The sequence below is a fragment of the Bos mutus genome, chromosome 8 (genome assembly GCF_027580195.1).
Source record: "Bos mutus isolate GX-2022 chromosome 8, NWIPB_WYAK_1.1, whole genome shotgun sequence".
In the NCBI taxonomy this organism is placed as follows: Eukaryota; Metazoa; Chordata; class Mammalia; order Artiodactyla; family Bovidae; genus Bos; species Bos mutus.
Genome location: NC_091624.1, coordinates 66708653 through 66731916, shown reverse-complemented (window position 1 = coordinate 66731916; position 23264 = coordinate 66708653). Strand labels below are relative to the sequence as shown.

The 23264-nt window shown below is 44.6% G+C and overlaps 1 protein-coding gene across 1 annotated transcript in view; it reads left to right on the top strand.

Moving 5' to 3' along the window:
* ENTREP1 (endosomal transmembrane epsin interactor 1) overlaps positions 1-22081 on the top strand; it is a 76737-nt gene extending 54656 nt beyond the window's left edge. The window contains exons 4-11 of the mRNA XM_005897469.3: positions 2593-2721; positions 4192-4299; positions 4433-4566; positions 12597-12726; positions 12886-12964; positions 14905-15057; positions 17287-17579; positions 21201-22081. Of these exons, the coding sequence (XP_005897531.2) occupies positions 2593-2721; positions 4192-4299; positions 4433-4566; positions 12597-12726; positions 12886-12964; positions 14905-15057; positions 17287-17579; positions 21201-21404 (1230 nt within the window). The 3' untranslated portion in view covers positions 21405-22081. The remainder of the gene's footprint in view (positions 1-2592; positions 2722-4191; positions 4300-4432; positions 4567-12596; positions 12727-12885; positions 12965-14904; positions 15058-17286; positions 17580-21200) is intronic.
* The last annotated feature ends 1183 nt before the right edge of the window (positions 22082-23264 follow it).

Below are 23264 nucleotides of genomic sequence, written 5' to 3'. Positions count from 1 at the left end.
AGACAGAAACCAAGTGTCTGTGAACTGATACATTTTGGAGTCCATGGAGGTGACTCTAGTTGTAATTTTTTTTATCAGAGGCAAAAGTCATATCAAAATCAGCATCAGTGTTTAATACAGTAAGGCGTCCCTTTCAATATGATTTAAGGACAAGGAATAAAAAGTGTTCTAGGACCCATGGAGTTCTAGAAGAGGCAAAGCTACTCTCTCTCTCTTTGCTGCACCTTGCGGCATGTGGGGATTTGGTTCCCCGACCGGGGATTGAACCCACACTGCCTGTCGTGAAAGTGTGCAGTCTTAACCACTGGACCACCAGGGGAGTTCCCGAGACAAAACTAATCTCTATATAAAAAATATCCAAGCAGGGGTTGCCTTTAGGAGGGTGTGGGCATGGATCAGTGGGGAAGGGGCATGAAGGATTTTCTGCGGTGATAGGATCTTCTGTATGTTATTAAGTATTTGGGTTACGAAGGTATATGCATGACTCAGAGTTCCTTGAATGGTGCGCTTATGATTTGTGTATGTAAATTCTGTGTGTGTACATAGATTTCAGCTCAAAAGAAGAACAAACCCAAACCAAAAAATGTGTAATCCAGCGGTACAAAGTTCTCCCCTTGGCTTCCTAGTCAACTTGCATTAGAAGGAAATAAGTTTCCTCCTTGGGCTTCCCAAGTGGTACTAGTGGTGAAGAGCCTGCCTGCCAGTGCAGGAGATGTAAGAGAAACTGGTTCTGTCCCTGGGTGGGGAATATATCCTGGAGGAGGGCATGGCAACCCACTCCAGTATACTTGCCTGAAGAATCCCAAGGGCAGTGGAGCCTGGCAGGCTATAGTCCATGGCGTTGCAAAGAGTCAAACACAGCTGATGTGACTTAGCACACAGCACAAATTTCCTCCTAATTTGGAAAATACCATGAAATTTGCCACTAGGATTAGACAGTAAGAATCTTAATTAGAAAAAAGACTTTTTTTTTTCTGTTAAGTAACTAAAAAGCAGAGACATTACTTTGCCAACAAAGGTCTGTCTAGTCAAAGCTATGATTTTTCCAGTAGGCATGTATGGATGTGATGATTTTACTATAAAGAAAGCTGAGTGCCAAAGAATTGATGCTTTTGAACTGTGGTGTTGGAGAAGACTCTTGAGAGTCCTTTGAACTACAAGGAGATCCAACCCGTCCATCCTAAAGGAAATCAGTCCTGAATATTCATTGGAAGGACTGATGCTGAAGCTGAAGCTCCAGTACTTTGACCACCTGATGCCAAGAATGGACTCATTGGAAAAGACCCTGATGCTGGGAAAGATTGATGGCGGAAGGAGAAGGGGATGACAGAGGATGAGATGGTTGGATGGCATCACGGACTCAATGGAAATGAGTTTGAACAAGCTCCAGGAGTTGGTGATAGACAGGAAAGCCTGGCATGCTGCAGTCCATGGGGTCGCAAAAAGCTGGACATGACTGAGCAACTGAACTGAGTTAAAACATTGTAGACATTCAGTCATTCTTAAAGATGCCTGAAAAATTTTGCAGCTAGTGAAGTCAAAACTGCCTCTGTATTTTAACAAGTATGAAAGAGGTGTGGCCTTTCTTTTTAGCCAAAATGATATAGCCAACTTTAACAGCTCAAGCTGCAGAGTAGGTAAAAATGAAACTCTGTTCCCAAATTATGGGTCTTATTGGCCCAGTTCAGCTGATATGTATGTTCCCAACCTGACTCAATAGAAACTTGGAAAAGTGACCAAAAGTTTGCAAAGCATCTCACTAAAAATATATGAGATTACTCATCAGTGATGTTATCACTTCAGATATCACACAACTTGTGCAAGAATCTGTGAACATATTAAAGACGTGAACTAAGAGATCTATTTAAGCCTACGTGGTTTAGGGCTACTGTTCACCACACAGACCCTGAGCTCATCCCAGGCACACAGTAGACTGAACTTCCTTGCCCTCTTGGATAAGTGGGACCATGTGATTTGTTTTGGAAATGAAACTGAGTTTATGCAATGAGTGTCATTTCCTAAGAAGAAGATTTAAGGTAGGCTGACCAGAAGTAGCAAATCTAAAGGCACCCAACTAAATTTGAATTTCAAATAAACAGCTAATAGATTTTTTTTTTTTTTTTACTGTAAACTTAACTTGTGCAATATTTGGGACGTACTGACTCTAAGGAATGATCTGTTTACCTGAATTCAAATTTCACTGAGAATCTTGCCTTTTACCTTGTAACCCTGCTTCAATAAATGCCAGTGTACAATTCATCAGGTGCTCTTCATGTCTCTAGCATAGCGATCCTCAGTCCTCAGATAGTGGATGCTCCATCATCCTTGGACCCCACAGCAATATGAAGAACAGAGCCCTCTGCTGACCTGCAATGGACATATAGCACAGTCAAGAAATAACCTTGGTTGATGAAGCCACTGAAATTTGGGGGCTGGTTCTTAACCACAACATGCCTAACCTATCCTGACTGCTATAGATATTGCTTGACCCTGAACCCAGCCATAACTCATTCTGTGATATTGCTGCTCCATGGTGTGGCCCGTGTATTTTTACTTAATACTTAAATTACTCTTCTGCCTTTTCCCCTTAAGGTGGACTTAGGTGAAGGCAAGATTTGCTTCTGTTGTGAAGAATTTCAACCAGCCAAATGCACAGACAAAGAAAATGCCTTGAAACTCTTCCCGGTTCAGCCTTGTAGTGCTGTTCACCTTCTCCTCAAGGTATCTGGAATGGATTCCACTCCTAGCCAGTAAACACACCACGGAGACCCCGAGGAAGGCAAAGCTCCCTGAAATATCCCTATTCTGTTACCTCCTTCAAATAATGCTGCCAAAAGCAGATATGAATGATTCCTTTTCAGTGACCCAGAGACAGAATTGAGAGCAAAAGGGACCACAGGTTGTTTATTGTTGCCTCTTAAGTTATGAATAGATGGCTTATTTGTGTTCAGAATTATAAGTTAGTAAAAAAGGTAAAGGAGCCTAAATACATACACATGTCTATGTGTATGTGTATAAATTTACACATACACATACATCCCACGATGTGGCTACACATACATGACATAGTTTTAGCAGAACCTCTGAAGTGCATGCCCATTTGTCACTGTTCTGATGCTCCTTTGTTGACCTAAATGAATCTTGTGGGCTACTGAGTGTTGCTGTTGTAAGACGCTTAGGCTAAGGAGATGTATTGGCCAAAAAATGAAGGAGAAATTCAAGACACTACCTCTTGTTTAATAGGCTGCAACTATACTAAGCCCAAGATATGAAAAACAAATGAAACCAGCTGAAAAAAATACTGGAGAAATGGATAAAAATAATGTCCTGACTTAAGGTCTGTTAGTCCAGTGAGTGACAAGATCAGTTGGTAAACCCTGAGATACTAGTTTTTGGATGGTCCCTCCCTGATGGCTTCCTTTAAATCTTAGTTTTGGGTTTATTTTTCATGGAGAAGAGGAATCTCTAAGCAAAGAGAGAGAAGCTGCCAGCTCTCGGAGTTTATGGAGGCCGTAAAAATGGCCTTCTTTCTTTGGCTTCTGGATTTTTGGTAACTGAGTCACCCCCAAACTTTCTGAGCCAGGACTTTGCTTGGGGAAAGCCCCACTAAGAAGCCAGGACTGTAGCAACAGAATTGGCTTTGCTGCTATTTTGAGGCGTGTGTTTAGAGGAGACAAGCCCTGTTTACCCTCGGGCTGGCCTGCTCCCTGTGTTATCCTAGTTGGTTCCCTGGGGCAGCTCTGCCACTGGCGCCTGAAATAGAATCTGTGGCCACCAACGAAGGAGCATGTTGTCCTGGTGGGAGGCTGCGGGAGCATGGAGGTTGGGACTCTGTCACTGGAGACACCAACTTTAGAAGGAAAATTCAGTACCTTCCGGGAAGAGACGTTTCCAGACAGGATTCTGATGCAAAAAGAAATATGGTAATATCATGTCTACCCGGGACAAGAAGCTTCTAAGATAGGGGTTTAAAATTAAGAAGTACACACTGTTATGTGACAGTCTTATTAACAGCCAGCGTTTGTTGGGCACCTAGCATGAGCCAAACACTGTATAAGTCCTTTAACATGCATTTTCACATTAGTATCAGCCTCCTAGGATAATGTTGTTATTAATCTTTGAAAGTTTTAAAGTTGCATTCTGGTCATCAGTTTTAAGATACTCAGATGCATCATTGTTTCCTGGTTCCAGAAAGTCCTTTTCACCCTGTGTGCCTTGAATGCCCTGACCACCACCGTCTGCTTGGTGGCAGCCGCCCTTCGATACCTCCAGATCTTTGCAGCCAGAAGATCCTGCATCGTAAGTCCATACAAGGTGGCAGCCTATCGGTGATGCCGCTGAGCCCACCCTCAGATCTTTTTGTGTCATCTGTGGCCTTTCTCCCTGAGCCTTTGTAGCGAAGGCTGTTGACTAACAGATGTTGTTTGATTAGGATGAATCCCAGATTCCTGCGGAAGAAGTGGAGGAACACAGACGTGTCCCAGACCCTGATGACTTCGTGCCGCCAGTGCCTCCCCCTTCCTATTTTGCCACATTTTACTCGTGTACACCCCGGATGAACCGCAGGTACCCTCCCTTAGTACCCCTACCCATCCTCCCAGTTTTGAGGCTCGAGGGTCAGAACTCACGCCACGAGCTCTGACTTCTCTCCAGAATCTAGACATTGTGTTATTTTCCAGGATCTTCTGGTTTTTGTTTTCCTTCTCTCCTTTTTGGTCTGACAAATTACATGAAACCAAAGAAAAGTCAAGCCTTGACCTAAGGATATAGTTTTTCAATTTCAATTACCTTCCCAGGAAAACTGACACCCTGTGAGATAACTACTGTAATTTGACATGATTGAGAACTACTGTTATCCTGGAAACACGCTCATTTGGGCCAGATCGATATTCATTGTAACACCATCAGCAGGTCTTGAAATCATGAAATTCTTCCCAGCCATTAAAAAAAGATTAATTATTAATCACATCTCCTTGGTCTAGGGGAAAAAAAAAAAGACACCATGTTTATGCTCCTTTTCAAATTCTAGCTCAAAATTTTATTGTCTGTTTCTTAAATCTCTAAGATCATCATCTGTAGAACAAAATGCCACGTGCATTCATTTGATTGTTAGCCACTTGTAGAATTGTACCTTTCTAAAAAATCAAAAGACTTCGTTTATTCATTCAACAAACATTTGATCCATCCTCTACTGCTTACTAGTCACTGTACTGGGTTGTTGATATTCAAAATGAGTTACACTGACTTCCTCCCCCTAACAAGGAGCTCACAGTCTAGGTCATTAAAACTGAGTGTTGGAAGGATCATAATAGTCCTTAGAAGGAGGTTTTGAGTACAGGAGGGGAGGCTACCTAACCTGGAATGATGGGTGGGCTGTGGCGAGATTGAAGGAAGAGTCAGCTCGTTAGGGTTGGCCTCCTGTATAAAGTGATGCTCTTAGTCTGAATGTAAAGGATAAAGCAGACCTATATTTAAACTTGTAAAAGAAAAGCGTAGAATTCTATAAGAAAGACTAGTGTCTTTCCATTGCTAGTGAGAGGGCCAGGAATTTCTACTTTTAACCCTGAGGTACATGTGGAGAGTTGTCAGATGAATTTGGTGTCAGGCTTGGGGTTTTTGGAAATCCATTTGCTAGTGCTCAGGACAGCCACATGTGATTTTCAGAGGTCACTAGTGGCAGCTCCCACTCAGATGCTGTTCACATTCTTTCCCATGATTTATTTACCTTCCTGATTTTCCCTCAGAATCAAATCTAAACCCTGCTGCATAAAATTTAAAAAAAAGAAAAAAAGAAATAAATACTAAAAAAATAAAATAAAAATAATAAACCCTGCTGCAGACCCTCCCCTGCTCACCCTCCTCAGTGGAAGCAGAGATGACTGCAAAGCTGGAGGGGGCATCTGCTGGCTGCCAGATGGTCCCAGGGGACAGCTCAGCCTCCCTGTTGTACAGGGCCCCGTGGACTGGGATTTCGAAACTTCAGGGGCCAGGATGACTTCTGTAGTCTTTTTGGAAACGAGCCAAGAATTACGGAGGCCAGAGGGACATAGCAACAAAATACCTATTCTTTATGTACTGTAGGACACATCTGCTAAAACCTTAGTCCAGTGTCAGGCTGTCTACAGAGGGCACACTGAAGGACAGTGACGTGCCTGTTATTTCACGGGATGGGGAGAGAAATGCCCTCTTCGTGGAGAATTCCTTGGCTCTCTGAGGTTGTGGGTGAGCGCTCGGTTGACCTAAGTGGAGGTGACAGACAGATTTAATTTCCTGCAGTGGCAGAAAGGGAAAGTGACTCATGTGGGTTTAGAAGTTGTGCTGACCCGTGGGATCTCCCGCTCCAGCCTTCCCTTCTCCTCTCTTTCCTTTCTCTTCTCTGCACCTCCATGGCATGCTTATCAGTGTGGGTCTTTAAGGATCTGGATGCATCTCTGGACTTGCCCGTCTGAGTCCTGAGCCACCCCCTGGCCAAATCTGAGTTGGAAGAAGATGGACAGGCTTCTCATCAAGGGCTTTACCAACCAGAATTTCCTGAGAGGAACGTGGGGGAGGGGGTACGGCAGAATACCCTTGAGATCTAAAGTATGTACCTGGAGCCCTAGCTCATAACTCCAATGGGCAAACACCCTCATTTTCAGAAATTCCCCTAATATCTGAGTGCAGCCCACTTTTTTTTTTAACCTTTTATGTACTTTTTAATAATTGAAGTTGGCTTACAATATTATATTAGTTTCAGGTGGTGGTGTTGTTTAGTCACTAAATCATGTTCATAAATCACTAAATTTATGACCCTCTAGACTAGCCTGCCAGGCTCCTTCGTCAATGGGATTTCCCAAGCAAGAATACCAGAGAGGGTTGCCATTTCCTCCTCCAGGGGATCTTCCCAACCCAGGGATCGAACCCAAGTCTTTTGTCTCCTGCATTGGCAGGCAGATTCTTTACCACCGAGCCACGAGGGAAGCCCGTTTTCAGATGTTCAACATAGTGATTCCGTATTTTTTCTTTTTATGTTAATTGGAGGCTAATTACTTTACAATATTGTGGTGGTTTTGCAATATATTCACACGAATCAGCCATGGGTGTAGATGTGTTCCCCATCCTGACCCTCCCTCTCACCTCCCTCCCTGTCCCATCTCTCAGGGTCATCCCAGGATTCAGTATTTTTATAGCTTATACTCCATTTACAGTTATTACAAAACAATGGCTATTATTTCCCTGGACTACACAATATATCCTATTGCTTATCAATTTTATACATAGTACTTTGTATCTCCTAATCCCATGCCCCTTGCCCATTTTTCTTTTTAAAATGGCTAAATGTATTCACTTTTAGATACATATTCTCTCAGAGATATTTTTAAATTTGACCGACTTTGCTAGATTCTCAGTATAAATCAACTTCATAGGCACTAGCTGTATAAACCCAATTGATACATTTTCTTTCTTATAAGCAGGGCTTCCCTGGTGGCTCAGACAGTAAAGCGTCTGCCTGCAACGTGGGAGACCCAGGTTCGATCCCTGGGTCTGGGAAGATCACCTGTAGAAGGAAATGGCAGCCCACTCCAGTACTCTTGCTTGGAAAAATCCCATGGCCAGAGGAGCCTGGTGGGCTACAGTCCATGGGGTCCCAAAGAATCAGACACAACTGAGCGACTTCAGTTTCTTACAAGCAGACAGGAAAGAGTGTTTGCATTAATGTTTCTACAAACAGTTATGCTAAGAGTTTTCATGCAGTAGAGGCTCCCCATTTCCTGTAAGGTTTTATGACCTCTCAGAAGAGGTTTATTTAACTTCTGTAAATACAACTATTTTATGCATTGGTATCTCCTTGAGAAAGGACTTCTTAGGTTACTGTCATAAACAGAAGCCTGATTGCAGTTAAGACTTCTATCCAAAGATGGTTTTCTACTTTGTGAATCAATTTGTCAGTACAGAAGAGGGCTGTGTGTCCCCATCTCTTCAGGGAGTCCCTCAGTCTCAGAAATTGGCTTGAGCCAGGAGTCAAAAAGGAGTCTCTAACCTATTTCATGAGTATGGATCTAGCTGTACTGTGAGGATGTTTCCTGCTAGAGAAAATTGAAAATGAGGGCATGGGAATCACGTTGGCTTGGGCATTTCAGCCCACCCATTTCCTTTACAAATGAGCTTCAAAACCCAAGCTCCAGTGGAGCTGGGCTGCCCTGGGCTGGACTCTGTGCTCAGCTGTTGTTGGGCTGAGTGCCCCTGCCTCACTCCCTACTCCCACACCCTTCCAAAACATGCCCTGTGGAAGGGCTAAGCTTTCCCAGCACATAGAGGAGGATCATTCTTTGGTCTGGGTCATAGTAGTTGCTTCATCAGCCTCAGATAAGTTCTCAGGTCCTATTTGTAGTATCAAAGCAGAACATATTTTACATGATCCTTTTGGGTTTCCTGTTCATCTTCAGATCTCATGGGCATGAACCAGCAAAGGTTTCCTGGAGACTTTGGGATGAATTTGCATCAACCTGGATTTTGGAGTCTCTTAAAAAGTTCACCCCTGGGTGGGTCTCTTAACCATTTCGGAGCTCAGTTTCTTCATTCACTTGCCTTGTCACATGGCTCCTGAGCTTGTTATGAGATAATGGGCTGAAAAAAAATCTTTCTAAAAACAAAAGCTGAGACCATGTTCTGCCATTGTTAGTTGCATGGTTTAAAATGTTCGTGGCGTGTATCTTACTCTTAAGAAACATTTAGCCCCTAATCTTTGTTGTTGTTATTTAGTTGCTTCAGTTGTGTCCAACTCTTTGCAACCCTGTGGACTGTAGCCCTCCAGTCTCCTCTGTCCATGGGAATTCTCCAGGCAAGAATACTGGAGTGGGTTGCCTTTCCCTTCTCCATGGGATCTTCCCGATTCAGGGCTCAAACCTGTGTCTCTTTTGTCTCCTGCATTGGCATGTGGGGTCTTTACCACTAGCGCCACTTAGGAAGCCCCAGCCCCTAATCTTACCCCGCCTTATCAGGTAGCAGTTGTCTAAAGACACTCATTCTCAATAAAAGTTTGATCACCTTTCCCACATATAACAGGGTTTTGATTTCAGCCACTATAGATTTCAGCCACCGTAATCCATTTCCTTTAGCAGCAGTCTCAATCCTGGCTGGGCCTTGGAACTCCTGGGAACACTGACAGCCTACAGATACCCAGCCCTGTCATAGGCAACTAGGGCAGACTTTCTAGAGGTAAGGCCTGGGCCATACCCAGTGTAGGAATGCTCCTAGGTGATTCTTCTCTACAGCTGGGTTGAACATCATAGGGCTCAGGAACAAAAGGTGCAGGAGAGAGCAGACCCATTTCCTTCTGTGGATCTTTATTTACCCAGAAGTGTACAAATCAAAAGTTGCTTAACAGGAAGGAAACTTACCTTCTGCATCAACTCTAGCAGCATCTTCTATCTACATGAGGCTTTTCTGGTCATATAATAACCACCATAGAAGCCATTCATTTTGTGGTCCCCTCTTCCTCCCCAGTTTTCCTTCTTGAAGAGATTCTGTAGTAGGTCAGGTCTAAAGTGGAGCCTGTTCCTCCCACTTCTTGGCCTTAAGCAAGCCCTCTCTTCTGTAGGATCACACAGGCAGCCACTGAACTGAAATAGGAAATAAACAGCATCAGAGCTAACAGACCAACCTGGGAGATGAACTTTCCAGGCGAGGATACCACAGTGAAGAAACACGTGGACACTTGGCTGAGGCGGGGACTGACCGGGGTTTGTAAATGCTAGAAAGATGCTCATGGGGTTATGCTAATTAAGGATTGAAGATTGGACCTCTGGAGTACAGGAGTGCAGAGGTCTCAGTGAGTAAGGCATGCCGCCTTGTTCATTGGTCAGGAAAGTCTCCAGTCAGGCCCAGGAAGAGTCTGGATTCCTGGAGTCACTTGGTGCTTACAGTTCTTAAGTGGCTTCGGCTGGAACAGAGAGTTGGTGTGAAACCCATGGGCAAGTCCTGCTCTAAGGAAGAAGAATATCCCTTTCTTGGCAACTTTACCAGGACCCCTCCCAGCCAGGCCAGGGAGCGGCCATTCCTGCAGGTTCTGCTCCTGGGATACGCCCCGTGTTAGGCAGTGAGCCCATGCATCCCTGCCTGGGGTGTCAGCCTATGACCGTCTCCTTCCTTCTCAGGTAAAACAGGGCTGAGGGTCTTGCTTCTGACCCAAAGATGCAGGAAAAAAGGGTAGCACTTTCTCACTTTTTCATTCAGCCTACAGAAGTGTCATCCTTCTAAATCCCAAACTTCCTGAAGTTTTATTGTTAGGAAGACAGAATATCAGATCTTTTTCAATTTTTTTTTTCTTCCACCAATTGCATTTTTGTAAATAGGCACAAATATAACAATCATAAATGCAGAGAGCACCTTTATAAAAACAAAACAGTCCCCTGCAGCCAACTGGCTCTAGAATTTGTCTTTTCATCAATCTCCTTTAGTTTATGTCCATTATTGCATTTCAAGAACATACGTTAAGCTTTTGGTATTGTCTTTTTTTCATTCTCCAACACTTCATGGCCTGAGTACAGGTTTTTTTGGTCTTCTCTTTTTTGTATTTTTTAAATTGTGATGTAAGTGGCATATAACATAATGTTAGTTTTAGGTGGACCTGTAAGTAGTGATTCAATACTTTATATATTGTGAAATGATCACCATAGTAGGTCTAGTTAACATTCATCACTGCATATAATTACAAGTTTTTGTTTCTTGTAATGAAAACTTTTAAGACCTACTCTTATAGCAACTATCAAGTATACCATGCAGTATTATTGACCCTGATCACCACGCCTTGAATTACATCCCCAGGACTTATTTACATGTTTTATAACTGGACGTTTTATCACGATGTATAAACTTTCATGTATTTTTAACTGTTATTTTCAAATTTAGGTTCTTTGTTATCTAGACAATTTGTATGTGTGTGCGTGTTTGTGTAATTTTCTATGAATGCTGGCAGAAAATCTTGTGCATTTTTGGTTTTTATTTTTTGATCTCAAAGGACAAAAGGCATAGCACCTAGCATGTAGCAAGCACTCCATCAGTGTTTGTTGAATGCCCACCTTTAGGAAGAGACCGTGATTCCTTCAGTGGCATGCTACTTTTTCTCTGAGCTATGACATTATTTGCTTTTTTGTGTGTGTGTTCATTGTTTCAAGTATTTATTTAACAAGTAGTGAGTTTCTACCATTAATCGGACATTAGGAAAACACAGGCAAGAAACTTTTGTCATGTACTAATGTGAAAAAAACTAAATAATTGAGTTCCCCTGAATGAATCCTTGCCGGGAGAAATATCAATAACCTCAGATATGCAGATGACACCACCCTTATGGCAGAAAGTGAAGAGGAACTAAAAAGCCTCTTGATGAAAGTGAAAGTGGAGAGTGAAAAAGTTGGCTTAAAGCTCAACATTCAGAAAACGAAGATCATGGCATCTGGTCCCATCACTTCATGGGTAATAGATGGGGAAACAGTGGAAACAGTGTCAGACTTTATTTTTTGGGGCTCCAAAATCACTGCAGATGGTGACTGCAGCCATGAAATTAAAAGATGCTTACTCCTTGAAAGGAAAGGTATGACCAACCTAGATAGCATATTCAAAAGCAGAGACATTACTTTGCCAACAGAGGTTCGTCTAGTCAAGGCTATGGTTTTTCCTATGGTCATGTATGGATGTGAGAGTTGGACTGTGAAGAAAGCTGAGCGTCGAAGAATTGATGCTTTTGAACTGTGGTGTTGGAGAAGACTCTTGAGAGTCCCTTGGACTGCAAGGAGATCCAACCAGTCCATTCTGAAGAAGATCAGCCCTGGGATTTCTTTGGAAGGAATGATGCTAAAGCTGAAACTCCAGTACTTTGGCCACCTCATGTGAAGAGTTGACTCATTGGAAAAGACCTGATGCTGGGAGGAATTGGGGGCAGGAGGAGAAGGGGACGACAGAGGATGAGATGGCTGGATGGCATCACTGACTCGATGGACGTCAGTCTGGGTGAACTCCGGGAGTTGGTGATGGACAGGGAGGCCTGGCGTGCTGCAATTCATGGGGTCGCAAAGAGTCGGACACGACTGAGCGACTGAACTGAACTGAATCCTTAGTTTTTTTTTTTAATTGAGATGAAATTCATATAACCTGAAATTAACCATTTGGAAGAACACGATTCAATGGCATTTAGTACATTCACAATATGGTGTAACCATCAGCTCCATTTAGTTCTAAAGCATTTTCATCACCTACAAGGAGACCCTGTGTCCATTAAGCTGTCACCCACTTTCTCTCCTTTCCCCAATCCCCTGGGCAACCACGAATTTGCTTTCTCTTTCTTATGGATTGCTGTTTGCTTTTTGACTAATGGATTTAAAAGGAATGATGGTATTACATTTTCTATATTGTCCCTTGCCTAAGAATTCCGGGCACTCCATCAGAGAGCAGCTTAGTTGATTATTCTCCTGCTCCTGGACCAGGAGGTTGTAGCATGGAGGGGCGAGGGGTTTTTGCCATTGTCATTGGGTAATGCTGCAGAGTCAACGGCCAGTATCTAGAGCCACCACCATCAACTAGCCTAAACAAGCTTTCTGATGCCAAGATGCTCTTCCTAGGATGGTTGGTCCTGATGTTATTCCCCTGCCACATATCTATGGAGCACGAATCAAAGGAGTGGAAGTATTCTGTCCTCTGGACCCCCCACCTCCCTATGAAGCTGTGGTGAGCCAGGCAGACCAGCAGCAGGTACTGTCCATGGAGTTTCTCTTTGGTACATTGATGGCAAGTAGGAAAAACAGCTGCACAGAACAGGGTGGGAGAGGGACCATGTCTTATAGATGTTTGTAAGAAGTTCACTTTACTCCAGATGATATCAACAAATAACCCTTTTCCCCTGTGATGCAGGGATCTTCATTCCAAATGCCAGAAGGACCAGAAGTTGCCACCAGCCCATTGGAGCCGATCTGCATGCCAGGGATTCAAGGTAATAAATACATTATTGCTGCCCAGACTCATGATTCAGTAGATTAAGAATGATATTAATAATGATCCATATGATATTTTGTTGGAGGTCAGATATTCTTGGAGCAGATGGTTCAAGCTACATTCTTTCTTCCAAATGTAAAAGCATTATCAACTCCTTAGGGCTTACAAGTAGGAGGCAATATATGAACAGAAATAAAGATATCGTTAGAATCTTTTATGAATAACCAGGCTATTTTCAGAAATGGATTTCAGAGTTTAATTTGGCATTCTTTTTTTTTTTTTTTTTATCTATTTTTTTAAACACTCAAAACATTTTGTATTGGGGTACAGCCAATTAACGATGTTTTGATAGTTTCAGGCGAACAGCGAAGGGACTCAGCCGTACATATATGTGTATCCTTTCTCCCCCGAGTCCCCCTCCCACACAGGCTGGCACATAACACTAAGCAGAGTTCCATGTGCTATACAGTAGGTCTTTGTTGGTTATCCATTTTATTATTTTTTTAATATAAATTTATTTATTTTAATTGGAGGTTAATTACTTTACAATATTGTATTGGTTTTGCCATACATCAACATGAATCTGCCACAGGTATACACGTGTTCCCCATCCTGAACCCCCCTCCCACCTCCCTCCCCGTACCATTTTAAATACAGCAGTATGTACATGACCTTCCCAAAGTCCCTAGCTATCCCTTCCCCGCTGACAATGTAAGTTTGTTTTCTAAGTCAATGAGTCTATTTCTGTTTTGTGAGGAAGTTCATTTGTATCATTTCTTTTTTGACTCCACATAGAAGGGATGGCATGGCATATGCTATTTCTCCTTCTCTGTCTGACTTACTTCACTCAGTATGACACTCTCTAGGTCCATAATTTGGCATTCTTTTGTTTTCTGATATAAGATTTTTTTTCTCCTGTTAAGATAGGATGAGCTCTTTTAAAGGGACAAAGAGAGTTTCGTCTATTGCGGAATGATTCACTCATTTGTAACCCAGGACCCAGGTCATGCTGCCTTCACATGTGCTGAGTGCCAGTTCCCAATCCTCCATTAAATACTAGAGTCAATTTACATTTATCCTTGTAGCTTAAGGGCACATTGTTACCGCTTTCTCTCTTTGGAGAGGTTTTAAATGGCCCAGAGAATTGTTCACAGGATAAAATTGCAGATGGTGATAAATAATGGATTAACTCTTAGCTATTTTAGACAGAGGTGATTTTTCAGCAGCAACATTCGGAATAGGTTTCTGCTCTGTTCACCTTCCATCTTAAGTAGAATTATGAGGCAGGGTTCTGTTTCCTAAGTATGTTTTTAATCCTTCCATTTCTTAAAAAAAGATTTCCCAGAGTAATACTCGGGCTCACAAATGATGGGATTTTATTTTCCTGAGCAGCAGTCATCCAGTTTCAGAGCGCTTTGACTGATTCGTTTAATGGCCACTAGCTCTTTAACCTGGCTTCCCAGGAGTTTCACAGCCCGGTCCGCAGACTCTTCCCCTGCCTGCATTTGCCCTGCAGCCCCGGGGCAGCCATCTCACCTGTACACCTCACCTGTACAGGTGTTCCCTTCCACCTAATCTAGCTCAACCTGAATAGTCAGAAAGGGGAAATGGCAGGGACCTTTCCAGTGCCACACCAGCATGCTTCACTGCAGAAGATTCTAAGCACCTTTTTAGTCATTTGGGTATGGCTTGTTTTTCTGCTCTTGGTTCTAAAGTTTTTTGTTTGTTTGTTTTAGGTGTGAAAGGGTAGTTTGGGGAGGCAGCATTTCCCATAGTGCTGCCAAATAAAAATGTTCTGGGCCCACCGCCTAAGTAAATATCATTAACTGGACTACCCTTATCCTAGCAGGTTGGGGCTCACAGGTGTTTCCTGCCCAACATTTTGAAGGCTCTAGCTGGTGAAATAATCTGTTTCTTCTCTTAAAAAAAAAAAATCAGGTGGGGATATTCCTGCCACACCTGGAGAAGAAAGTGCATCCATACCAACTCCCAACACAAACCAGCTGTGTCCGGCGAGGAGCTGGAGAGCCCTCCGACCCCTGAGGACAAGATCCAAGAGTGATCCTGTGCTACATCATTCTGCCGAGAGAGGTGATGCCATCCCCCAGGCTCTCTGCAGGGCACTGTGTGTACTTGCCCACAGGTGCTGAGTGGCTCTGGCCGCCCAAGGCTCTATAGTTCAAGACAAAGCTTGGAGGGGGGCTAAGAGGTCTTGGCAAAATAGCAAATTCTGCATGCATCTTAGGGATAGATATCTACCACATCTTTTCCGGCTGGTAGGAATTTTTCTTGTCAAGTCAGTATCAAGCATTGGGTTGCATGTGATACCGTGTTGGTGCCACACGAAGAAGGCAGTGAAACGTAGGTCTGATTCCTTAGATGCTCAAAGTCTCGTGGGAACTAAGATTCTCTCTCCAGGAAAAAGTCAAACGGGTGTTATGTTCCCCCCTTCTTCTATAATTTGACACTAATTATCTTTTTATTGTGTATGAGTAGATTGAATTATTTAAATCTGACCTTGCTCTAAGAACTTTGGATAGAGTGAAAGTCACACTCCATCTCTCTCCCTTTCTGTTTTCAGTTTGTGTATAGATGGTATTTGAAAAATTTTTAATTTTAATAATCAGAAATTTTTAAAAACTTGAAATAATCTTGAATCTTCTTTTCTAAATATATGACTACCTGAACATCTCTAAATACTTCTTCATTGTAGAAAATTATTTTAAAAAATAAGGAAAAAAAGGAAGAAAATGAAAATCTTCTGTAATCCCAGTAACAGAGGCTTCTTTCGGTGACCTGTACTCTCTTCAAGCTCTGTGCAAATACAGCTTTGAAACCCTCTGGCTCTGCTCTGCCCTGGGCCCCATGTCACCCCTAGTTGGGTTCCGTCCCTCTGACAGCCTGTGTTATTTGCCACAGCTCTGAACTGACCATGTGGGAGCCAGAGAGAATGTTCCTCTTGTCTCTCCAGTGGCTTCTGAGCGGGGAGGAGGCCTGCCTGGGACTGAGCACCCTCTGCCCCTCAGCAGACCCCGGCAGCTCCCCAGACCCGTCTTCACCTTGGGGTCCTCTGCCCATCTGGCAAGCTGAGGACTTGAGATGGCCACCTGCAGTTTCCACAGGAGCTCGGCTGTCTGCGCAGCTTAGTCTGCACGTCTTTCTAGAACCTGCTCCCCCTCTGCAGCACTGCAGGGGTGAGGACGAGACGTGTTTACCTGTTGGAGTCTCTGCGGTGGACGGGACCAGGTCGCCTTTGAGTGACAGCACAGTGCCTGACTGTCTTGCTCACACATGAGTGTCTCTAGCAAGTGGTCCCGGAAGACTCCTGCCCTCTGTGTTGTGCGCGTGGCAGCCAAGGAAGGTGCCATCCCCTGCTTAGAGCTCCTCACACCTTTCTCCAGAGGAAAAGGAATGCGCCCCTGCCTCTACCTGTTCTCCCAGCCCCTGCCTCCTTTCTTCCTTCAGTATCTAAATTGCTGCACATCAGACCCTCATAGACTGAAAATCTCCAGTGTCGCGCACACTGAAGGCTGCTGGCTGGCTTATGAACACGTGGAGACCAGGCCTGACTTCGTTGCCCCCACCTGCCGGTGCAGTAATGTCCTGCCAGTCCTTGTACCCTTGCCGAAGCAGGCAGTTGTGGACATTAGAGCCCGTGGTGGATTTCCCAGGCCTGCTGTGGACTTCCAGGATGACGTGTGCTGATCTGGATTTCTGCACTAGATTTGTCTTTCTGTAACAGTCAGCCATCGCACCACCGCCAGCCATGCTGTGATGTTGATACTGTAAGTCAGGACAGTGCTCCCCAGGATGTTTAGGACAAAGGTACAGTCAGTGTGAGCAGAGCGTTCCATTCATCCCACAAGTCTCATCTCTCCTCGGTCCCTCTCTTTCAGTGGCTTCTTCATCCTACCCTGTGGAATGTTCTTCCTTTGGTCAACCATGTTTTTTCTGCCTGTGCAAACCATCCCCATGTATTGGTCATCACCCCATGAAACCTTTGTTCCATTATGATATGCATTCTGGATGCTCTTCTCTATCAGCTATGTTTACCCTGATGGTTATCTTTTTATGTGGCATAATAAAATATTTGGGGGACATGTCCTGTTGAAGTTACACTTCAGGGAATAATCTCATGTCACAGTCGTGGGGTTTTTCTTTCTTTCCTCTTCCTTCTGCAAGAGGAAAAGCAAGACATGCATGACTGCTGGCACCTGTCACATGCTTTCCACATGGAGTTTCATGATCTGTGCTGTTTCAGGTACAGATGTGTTCACAGGACTTGGCCAACAGGAACATGTTATTTGTCTCTGTCCACAGCCGTCCCTGTGCTCAGCTGTGAGGCTGCGACTCAGACTGAGGGAAGACTGGACTTGGCTGCAGTGACCTTAAGGAGAAGGTTGAGATCCCGAGCTTCAAGATGCAGACCAAGGTCTTTGATAGATTACAAGTCTTACATGGACACTAAGCTGCTGGTGGCGAGGTTCCTGGAGCAGTCCTCCTGCACCATGACCCCGGACATCCATGAACTTGTAGAAAACATCAAATCTGTTCTGAAGTCTGATGAGGAGCACATGGAGGAAGCTATCACGAGTGCCGGTTTTCTAGAACAGGTAGTTTTATTATTGGTATCAGGTATAAGTCAGACAACTTGTTTCCATAGTAGCTGAAGCAGCTTCTCTGGTTTCCTGCCCAAGGTACAGGAAATCCATGGTCACCATTTCAAGGAAAATGGGCTGTATTAAGGGGTTAGGAGGTCTGGGGAGGGAGAGGAAGAAGCGGACCTGCTTTCTTTTCTGGAGTGGTGACTTTTCCACAACCTTCTTGGCCCAAGAGAAGAGAAAACGATTTTCCTGGAAAATGGAAGCATGCCTGGAAAAAAAGAAAGGGAGCAGCCTAGGATGAGAGCAAGGGCTCTGTGGAGTGCAGAGTATGATCAACATTCCATTTCCTAAGTTGAAAGTTTCCTTTGATCTGGCATGTTTTTTCAGCCCTTTGACAATAATGGAAATACGTGAATTTTAATACTGACAAGATGCTGGGGGCTGGTCACAGTTCCCATGAAATGTTTGGCGAGGTTACCTAAACTGATAGACTTAAAGGAATAAGCACCTTTTCCTTTGCAGGGATCAAAACACATAGCAATCCCCAAACACGTTGCAGGTGAAAAGATAAAACTGGACCTGTAAATATCCCACTTGGGTGTCCAGTTTCTCATCTGGAAGGTGAAGGGTTGGGGTGGGTGGTCTATACACCCGCATTTTTGAGTGAATGGGATTTGCCCCTGATGAGAAGTCAGAATGGTCACAACTTCCCTCACTTGTCTCTTTCAAAAGCAGTGTTTGCCTTTGGACATTTGCTCTGTCCTCTGTGTCTGGGGTGGCCATTGGAGACCTCAATGAATAGTGGCTCATAGGTGTTACTTGGCTGTACCTGGGGGTGTTACATGCCCATCAGATACTTCTTTTTTATAGAATTTTATTTATTTCTTTTTGGCTGTGCTAGGTCTTTGCTGTGTGTGGGCTTTCTCTGGTTGCATCAGAGGGGGCTGTTCTCTAGTTGTCGTGCTCGGGCATCTCACTGCGGAGGCTTCTGTTGTTGGGGAGTGTGCATTCTAGGTCTCATGGGCCTAGTAGTCGGCACGTGGGCTTCTGTGGTTGTGCTTCCTGGGCTCTAGAGCACAGGCTCAAGAGTTGTGGTGCACTGGCTTAGTTGCTCCAGGGCATGTGAGATCCTCCTGGATCTGAGATTGAGCCCGTTTCTCCTGCATTGGCAGGCAGAGTCTTTACCACTGAGCCACCAGGGAAGCCCCCAGATACTTCTTGAGTTGAGTTGGCCTGATTCTCAGGGTCATTGCCAGCTACTGTTTCCCTGGGTGTGTTTTTGAGGCAGAGTGAACAAATCCCCATCTTGCTTTCTTCTCTGTTCCTTTTCCCACCCACTGGCCTCTTTTTACTGAAGTCAAATTCTGTGCCGTCTGTCAGGGAACGTGGGGAGTTGGAGAGCAGCTGTGTGAAGAGGAACATGAACCATGGACTCTTGTTTGCTTTCTAGAAAAATGGTCAACCAGTGGTCCTAGGTCAGTTCCAGCTGGTTGCCTGTGTAGAAGAGAGATTTCTGTGTGCATGTTCCTGGTCTACTCCAGATGCCACTCCCTGCCCCCTTCCTTGTGTTCAGCCCCAGTTGCCTGATAAACAGAAGCAAGTGTTCTCCAGCTGGTTGCCTGTGTAGAAGAGAGATTTCTGTGTGCATGTTCCTGGTCTACTCCAGATGCCACTCCCTGCCCCCTTCCTTGTGTTCAGCCCCAGTTGCCTGATAAACAGAAGCAAGTGTTCAGAGCTGCCAAGTTCTGGTGAGGTGAGAGCTAGAGCGTCTGTGGAGCTGTTGGTCTGGACCTTCTGCAAAGTCTTGCTTGATGGAAGATGGCTTTGAGGAGAAAGAACAGACACTGATAGCTTTTTTGATAGATTTTACTAATAGCTCAGCAGGTGCTATCACTATGAATGTTTGCTAGGTCTTTCTGCATAGACTGGGTCAAAGTTCAGGTACAAGGTTATTGTAATAGACTTTGTGCCACCTGCCGGGGCTTCCAGAACGGAACCCCAGTAGTCAGGTGTCATAAGGCCACACCACTCCTCGGAGAGAAGGATGCAGGGACAAGGGGAAGGGAGCTTTTATTTCTGACTCTGCTCAGCTTTGCACATTTTCTCCTTCTCTAGTATTACTGAAACATGTTATTTTTTAAAGATTTTTTTTTTTTTGATGTGGATCATTTTTAAAGTCTTTGCTGAATTTGTTACAGTATTGCTTCTGTCGTTTATATTCTGCTTTTTTTGGCAAGGAGGTATGTGAGATCTTAGCTCCCTGACCAGAGATGAACCTGCACCCCCCACATTGGAACGTGAAATCTTAACCACTGGACCACCAGAAAGTCCCTGGAATGTGTTTTTATATATCCATTTACATTTTTACCAATATCCAAACCACTTGTTCTAACTTAGCATGTAATAATAGTAGACAACCATGTAATAATAGTAGACATCTATGAATGTTAGAATTTTCTTCTTAGTCAGGAAACAGCTATAGAGACAAATATAATAATAGAGTATTGGAAAAATTTAATGTCCCATATTTTGGGGGAATTAAACTTTTAATGACCTTAGAATCTCTAAATGGTGCAAACTAAATGACAAGTCATCCTGATGATTGTTTTGTGATATTAGATGGTAATAAAGCACTTGATTTTTCTCCAAGGTGCTTACAGCAATATGTCATATAGACATGACTGTGTAATTTTAAAAATTTGACGGTTCTCCCCTTATTAGTCTCAACTGGATCAGAGATTGCCCATTTTTGCCTTTTTATGTTATATTTAGAAGTGATGTGTGTGCTACCTTGCAAAATAGATCTAGCAGTAGAAACACTCTTAAGAGTTATTAATAAATGGTTCTAGTTTTTAGGAGATTTATCATGTTTTTTATTGAAGTGTTATCAGATCAATTAGAAACACATTGGTTTAAGTTGACATAAACTTAACCAGACCAGTGGTTATAAAATTTGCAGGTTTAGCAGCATCACCTTGTGATACACTTTTAATGATACAGATGCCCACACCCGTTCCAGACTCCCCTGTCAGAACTGCTGTGGGAGGAGCAGGGATTCTATGTTTCTGACAAGCTCCCCTCCTCTCCAGTGATGTGCAGACCCAGTGAGAATCACAGGGAAATTGGAACAAAAGGCGATAAGAAGAATGTTAAATATAAAGTAGATATAGACTTATGCAGTAGATAAGTCAATAAGTGTGGCAGGCCTACTGGGGAAATAATAGAAAATTGGGGGAATTTCTTAGGAACTTCAGAAAAGAAGCAGTATGTTAAAAGACTCTTTGGAATTTCAAGTGGGTTCCACTTTGGGAAAACACCCTTTTCTCTTCCCCAAGGCAACTAAAATCATGTCCAACTCTTTGGGACACCATGGACTAATATAGCCCACTAGGCTTCTCTGTCTATGGGACTTCCAGGCAAGAATACTGGAGTGGGTTGGTTGCCATTTTCTTCTCCAGGGGATCTTCCCAATCCAGAGATCAAACCTGCATCTCCTGCTTGGCAGGCAGATTCTTTACCACTGAGGCCCCTACCCCAAACTGAACATAACCTTGGTGGATATTGGAGGCAGGTCTGAGGACCACATCAGGTTAAGTTTAACCTCTTGTCACCCTGTTTATTCTCCTAAAGATCATGGCCCCGATGCAGCCCAGCACTGCCAGGGCCCTGGTGCTGCCCTCGCGGAAACAGCCCGGCCTGCTGCACCTGCGGAGCTGCGGAGATCTGAGCACCTTCGTCCCCGCGGGGAGGCCCCTGGCTGAGAGGAGGCCCCGGCGAGCTGAGGCCGAGAGGCCGCACAGCCTCATCGGCGTCATCCGAGAGACTGTCCTGTGAGGCTGCAGGGCCGGGGCTCCTGAGGAGCAGGAAGACAGGTGGGCCCTGGAAGGCAGGGAGCCTCTTCAGGGGACGGGTTCCCTGTCTGTTTCCTGACTGGGAGTTAGGGTGCCCTTCCGGCTTCTCCTCAGAAAGAGGGGGGCACTCCGGAGAACATTTATTCCTGCTCCTGGGCTCCCGGGTTCTCCTTTCTGCTGGCTGCAGGCCCTTGATGGAGGAATGACGAGTTCTTCTGGCCCGTTTATCTTTTGGATACACCAAGTGGGAGACTGAATGAAGCCCAAAGCTCCTCTGCCTGGTCCGCCCGGCTGTGGGCAGCAGCGGCTCAGGATTTGGTGCCTGCGGTGCCCCTCACGATTCTCTTCTGCACTGAGCTCTTGCCTTCTCTGGAAGGGCACATGTGCTGGCTGCTATGTACTTGCTGCCAAGTGAGAGTGGAGCTGGCCCAGAAGCAGGGTGATGGACCCCGATATTCTGTGATCGTCAAGCCTCGTGTTAGATCACTTTCAAATCCCATTCTCTTAGGGAAAACAGGAAACTTGTTTGGTGACAAATTTTGATGAAAGAAATTTGGGAGAGAATTCTTGTTGATTCCATTTATTCATGCTTGCAAAACTAGAGATAGCTAAGGCAGAACTGAGAATAAAAATGTTTACCTTGGACCTCCAGGCTCACTGTGTAATATTTGTTTATGTATAGGTGGCCAGGCCTTATCTTTATGATGGGTTTGGGACTTGGAGCAGTCAGGTGGGTAGGCCTGGGCAGGCCACCAAACCAGCTTAATCTCAAAAGCACCCAAGCTCCTTGGATAACAATGCTTCCTTCATCCATTCAGCCAGTGCTGGGCTTCATGGAGCTGCCTTCCCCTGGGGCCGTGAGCAAGAAATCAGTAAGGTGATTATAGGTTGAGGATTAGTGCCAAGAAGGAAGGAGGGCATTAGAGAGGGCTTCTTTGAGGAATGACATTTGAGCTGGACTTGACTTTGAGGGTCACGGAAGAGTGTTAGGTGCAGGGAACAGCCAGTGGAAGGACCCCCAGTGCTAGAGACCATGGTGACTGCAGCCCATAGCGAGGGGAGAGGCAAGAAGAACTTCAGGCTGGATTTTTTGCTAACAGTGAGATATGATGGAAGAGTTTGCAGCAGAAGAGTACAGATTTAGTTATATTTCAGATGATCACCATGCCACGTGGAGACTAGTTTAGGGCAAGATATGGAATAAGGTGGCAGTGAGGAGCTAAACACAGAGGCTATGCACTGAGGCTGGCTGACCTTTCTGGGCACCGCCTGGGCCCTGGGTACTGTGCTGGGGGCTTTACAGTCTCATGTCACCCTTACAGCAGCCTAAGAGATGGAAGCTGTGATTGTCCCCGTTTTACAGATGAGGAAAATGAGGTTCAGTAATTCAGAAGTTAAGTGCTAGAGATGCCACCCAAGCCAATCATCTCTAAGAAGCACTCCGTTCCTCGACCTCCCAAATAGGAGCAGTCTGCCATTTCATGTTTCTGTGAGAGAGTGGTTGCTGAGACTTCTAGCCTGGTTTGTGAAAGTACAGACTCCCTCTGTTCCAAGCCAACAAACCAGGCCAGAGTGGAAACTGGGATGAGGTCATGGGACTGAGTTAAAAAGAGGGAAGAGACTGGAGGCATGGAGCTGGGGTGGAAAGTGGGCAAGAGAAGAGGGAGAGATGGGGGGCTGTAGCCAGGGTGGGATCTGGCCTACTCTCCTGGGGCGGGCTGTGTTTATAGAGGAGGTTTATAGGGGCTTCCCAGAATGACGGTTTCTCCCTTCTCATCTGCCTGTGCCCAGGCACTGAATTCCCCATGCAAGTGAGCAGTCTTTCCTGGAAGCCCTCGCTGTC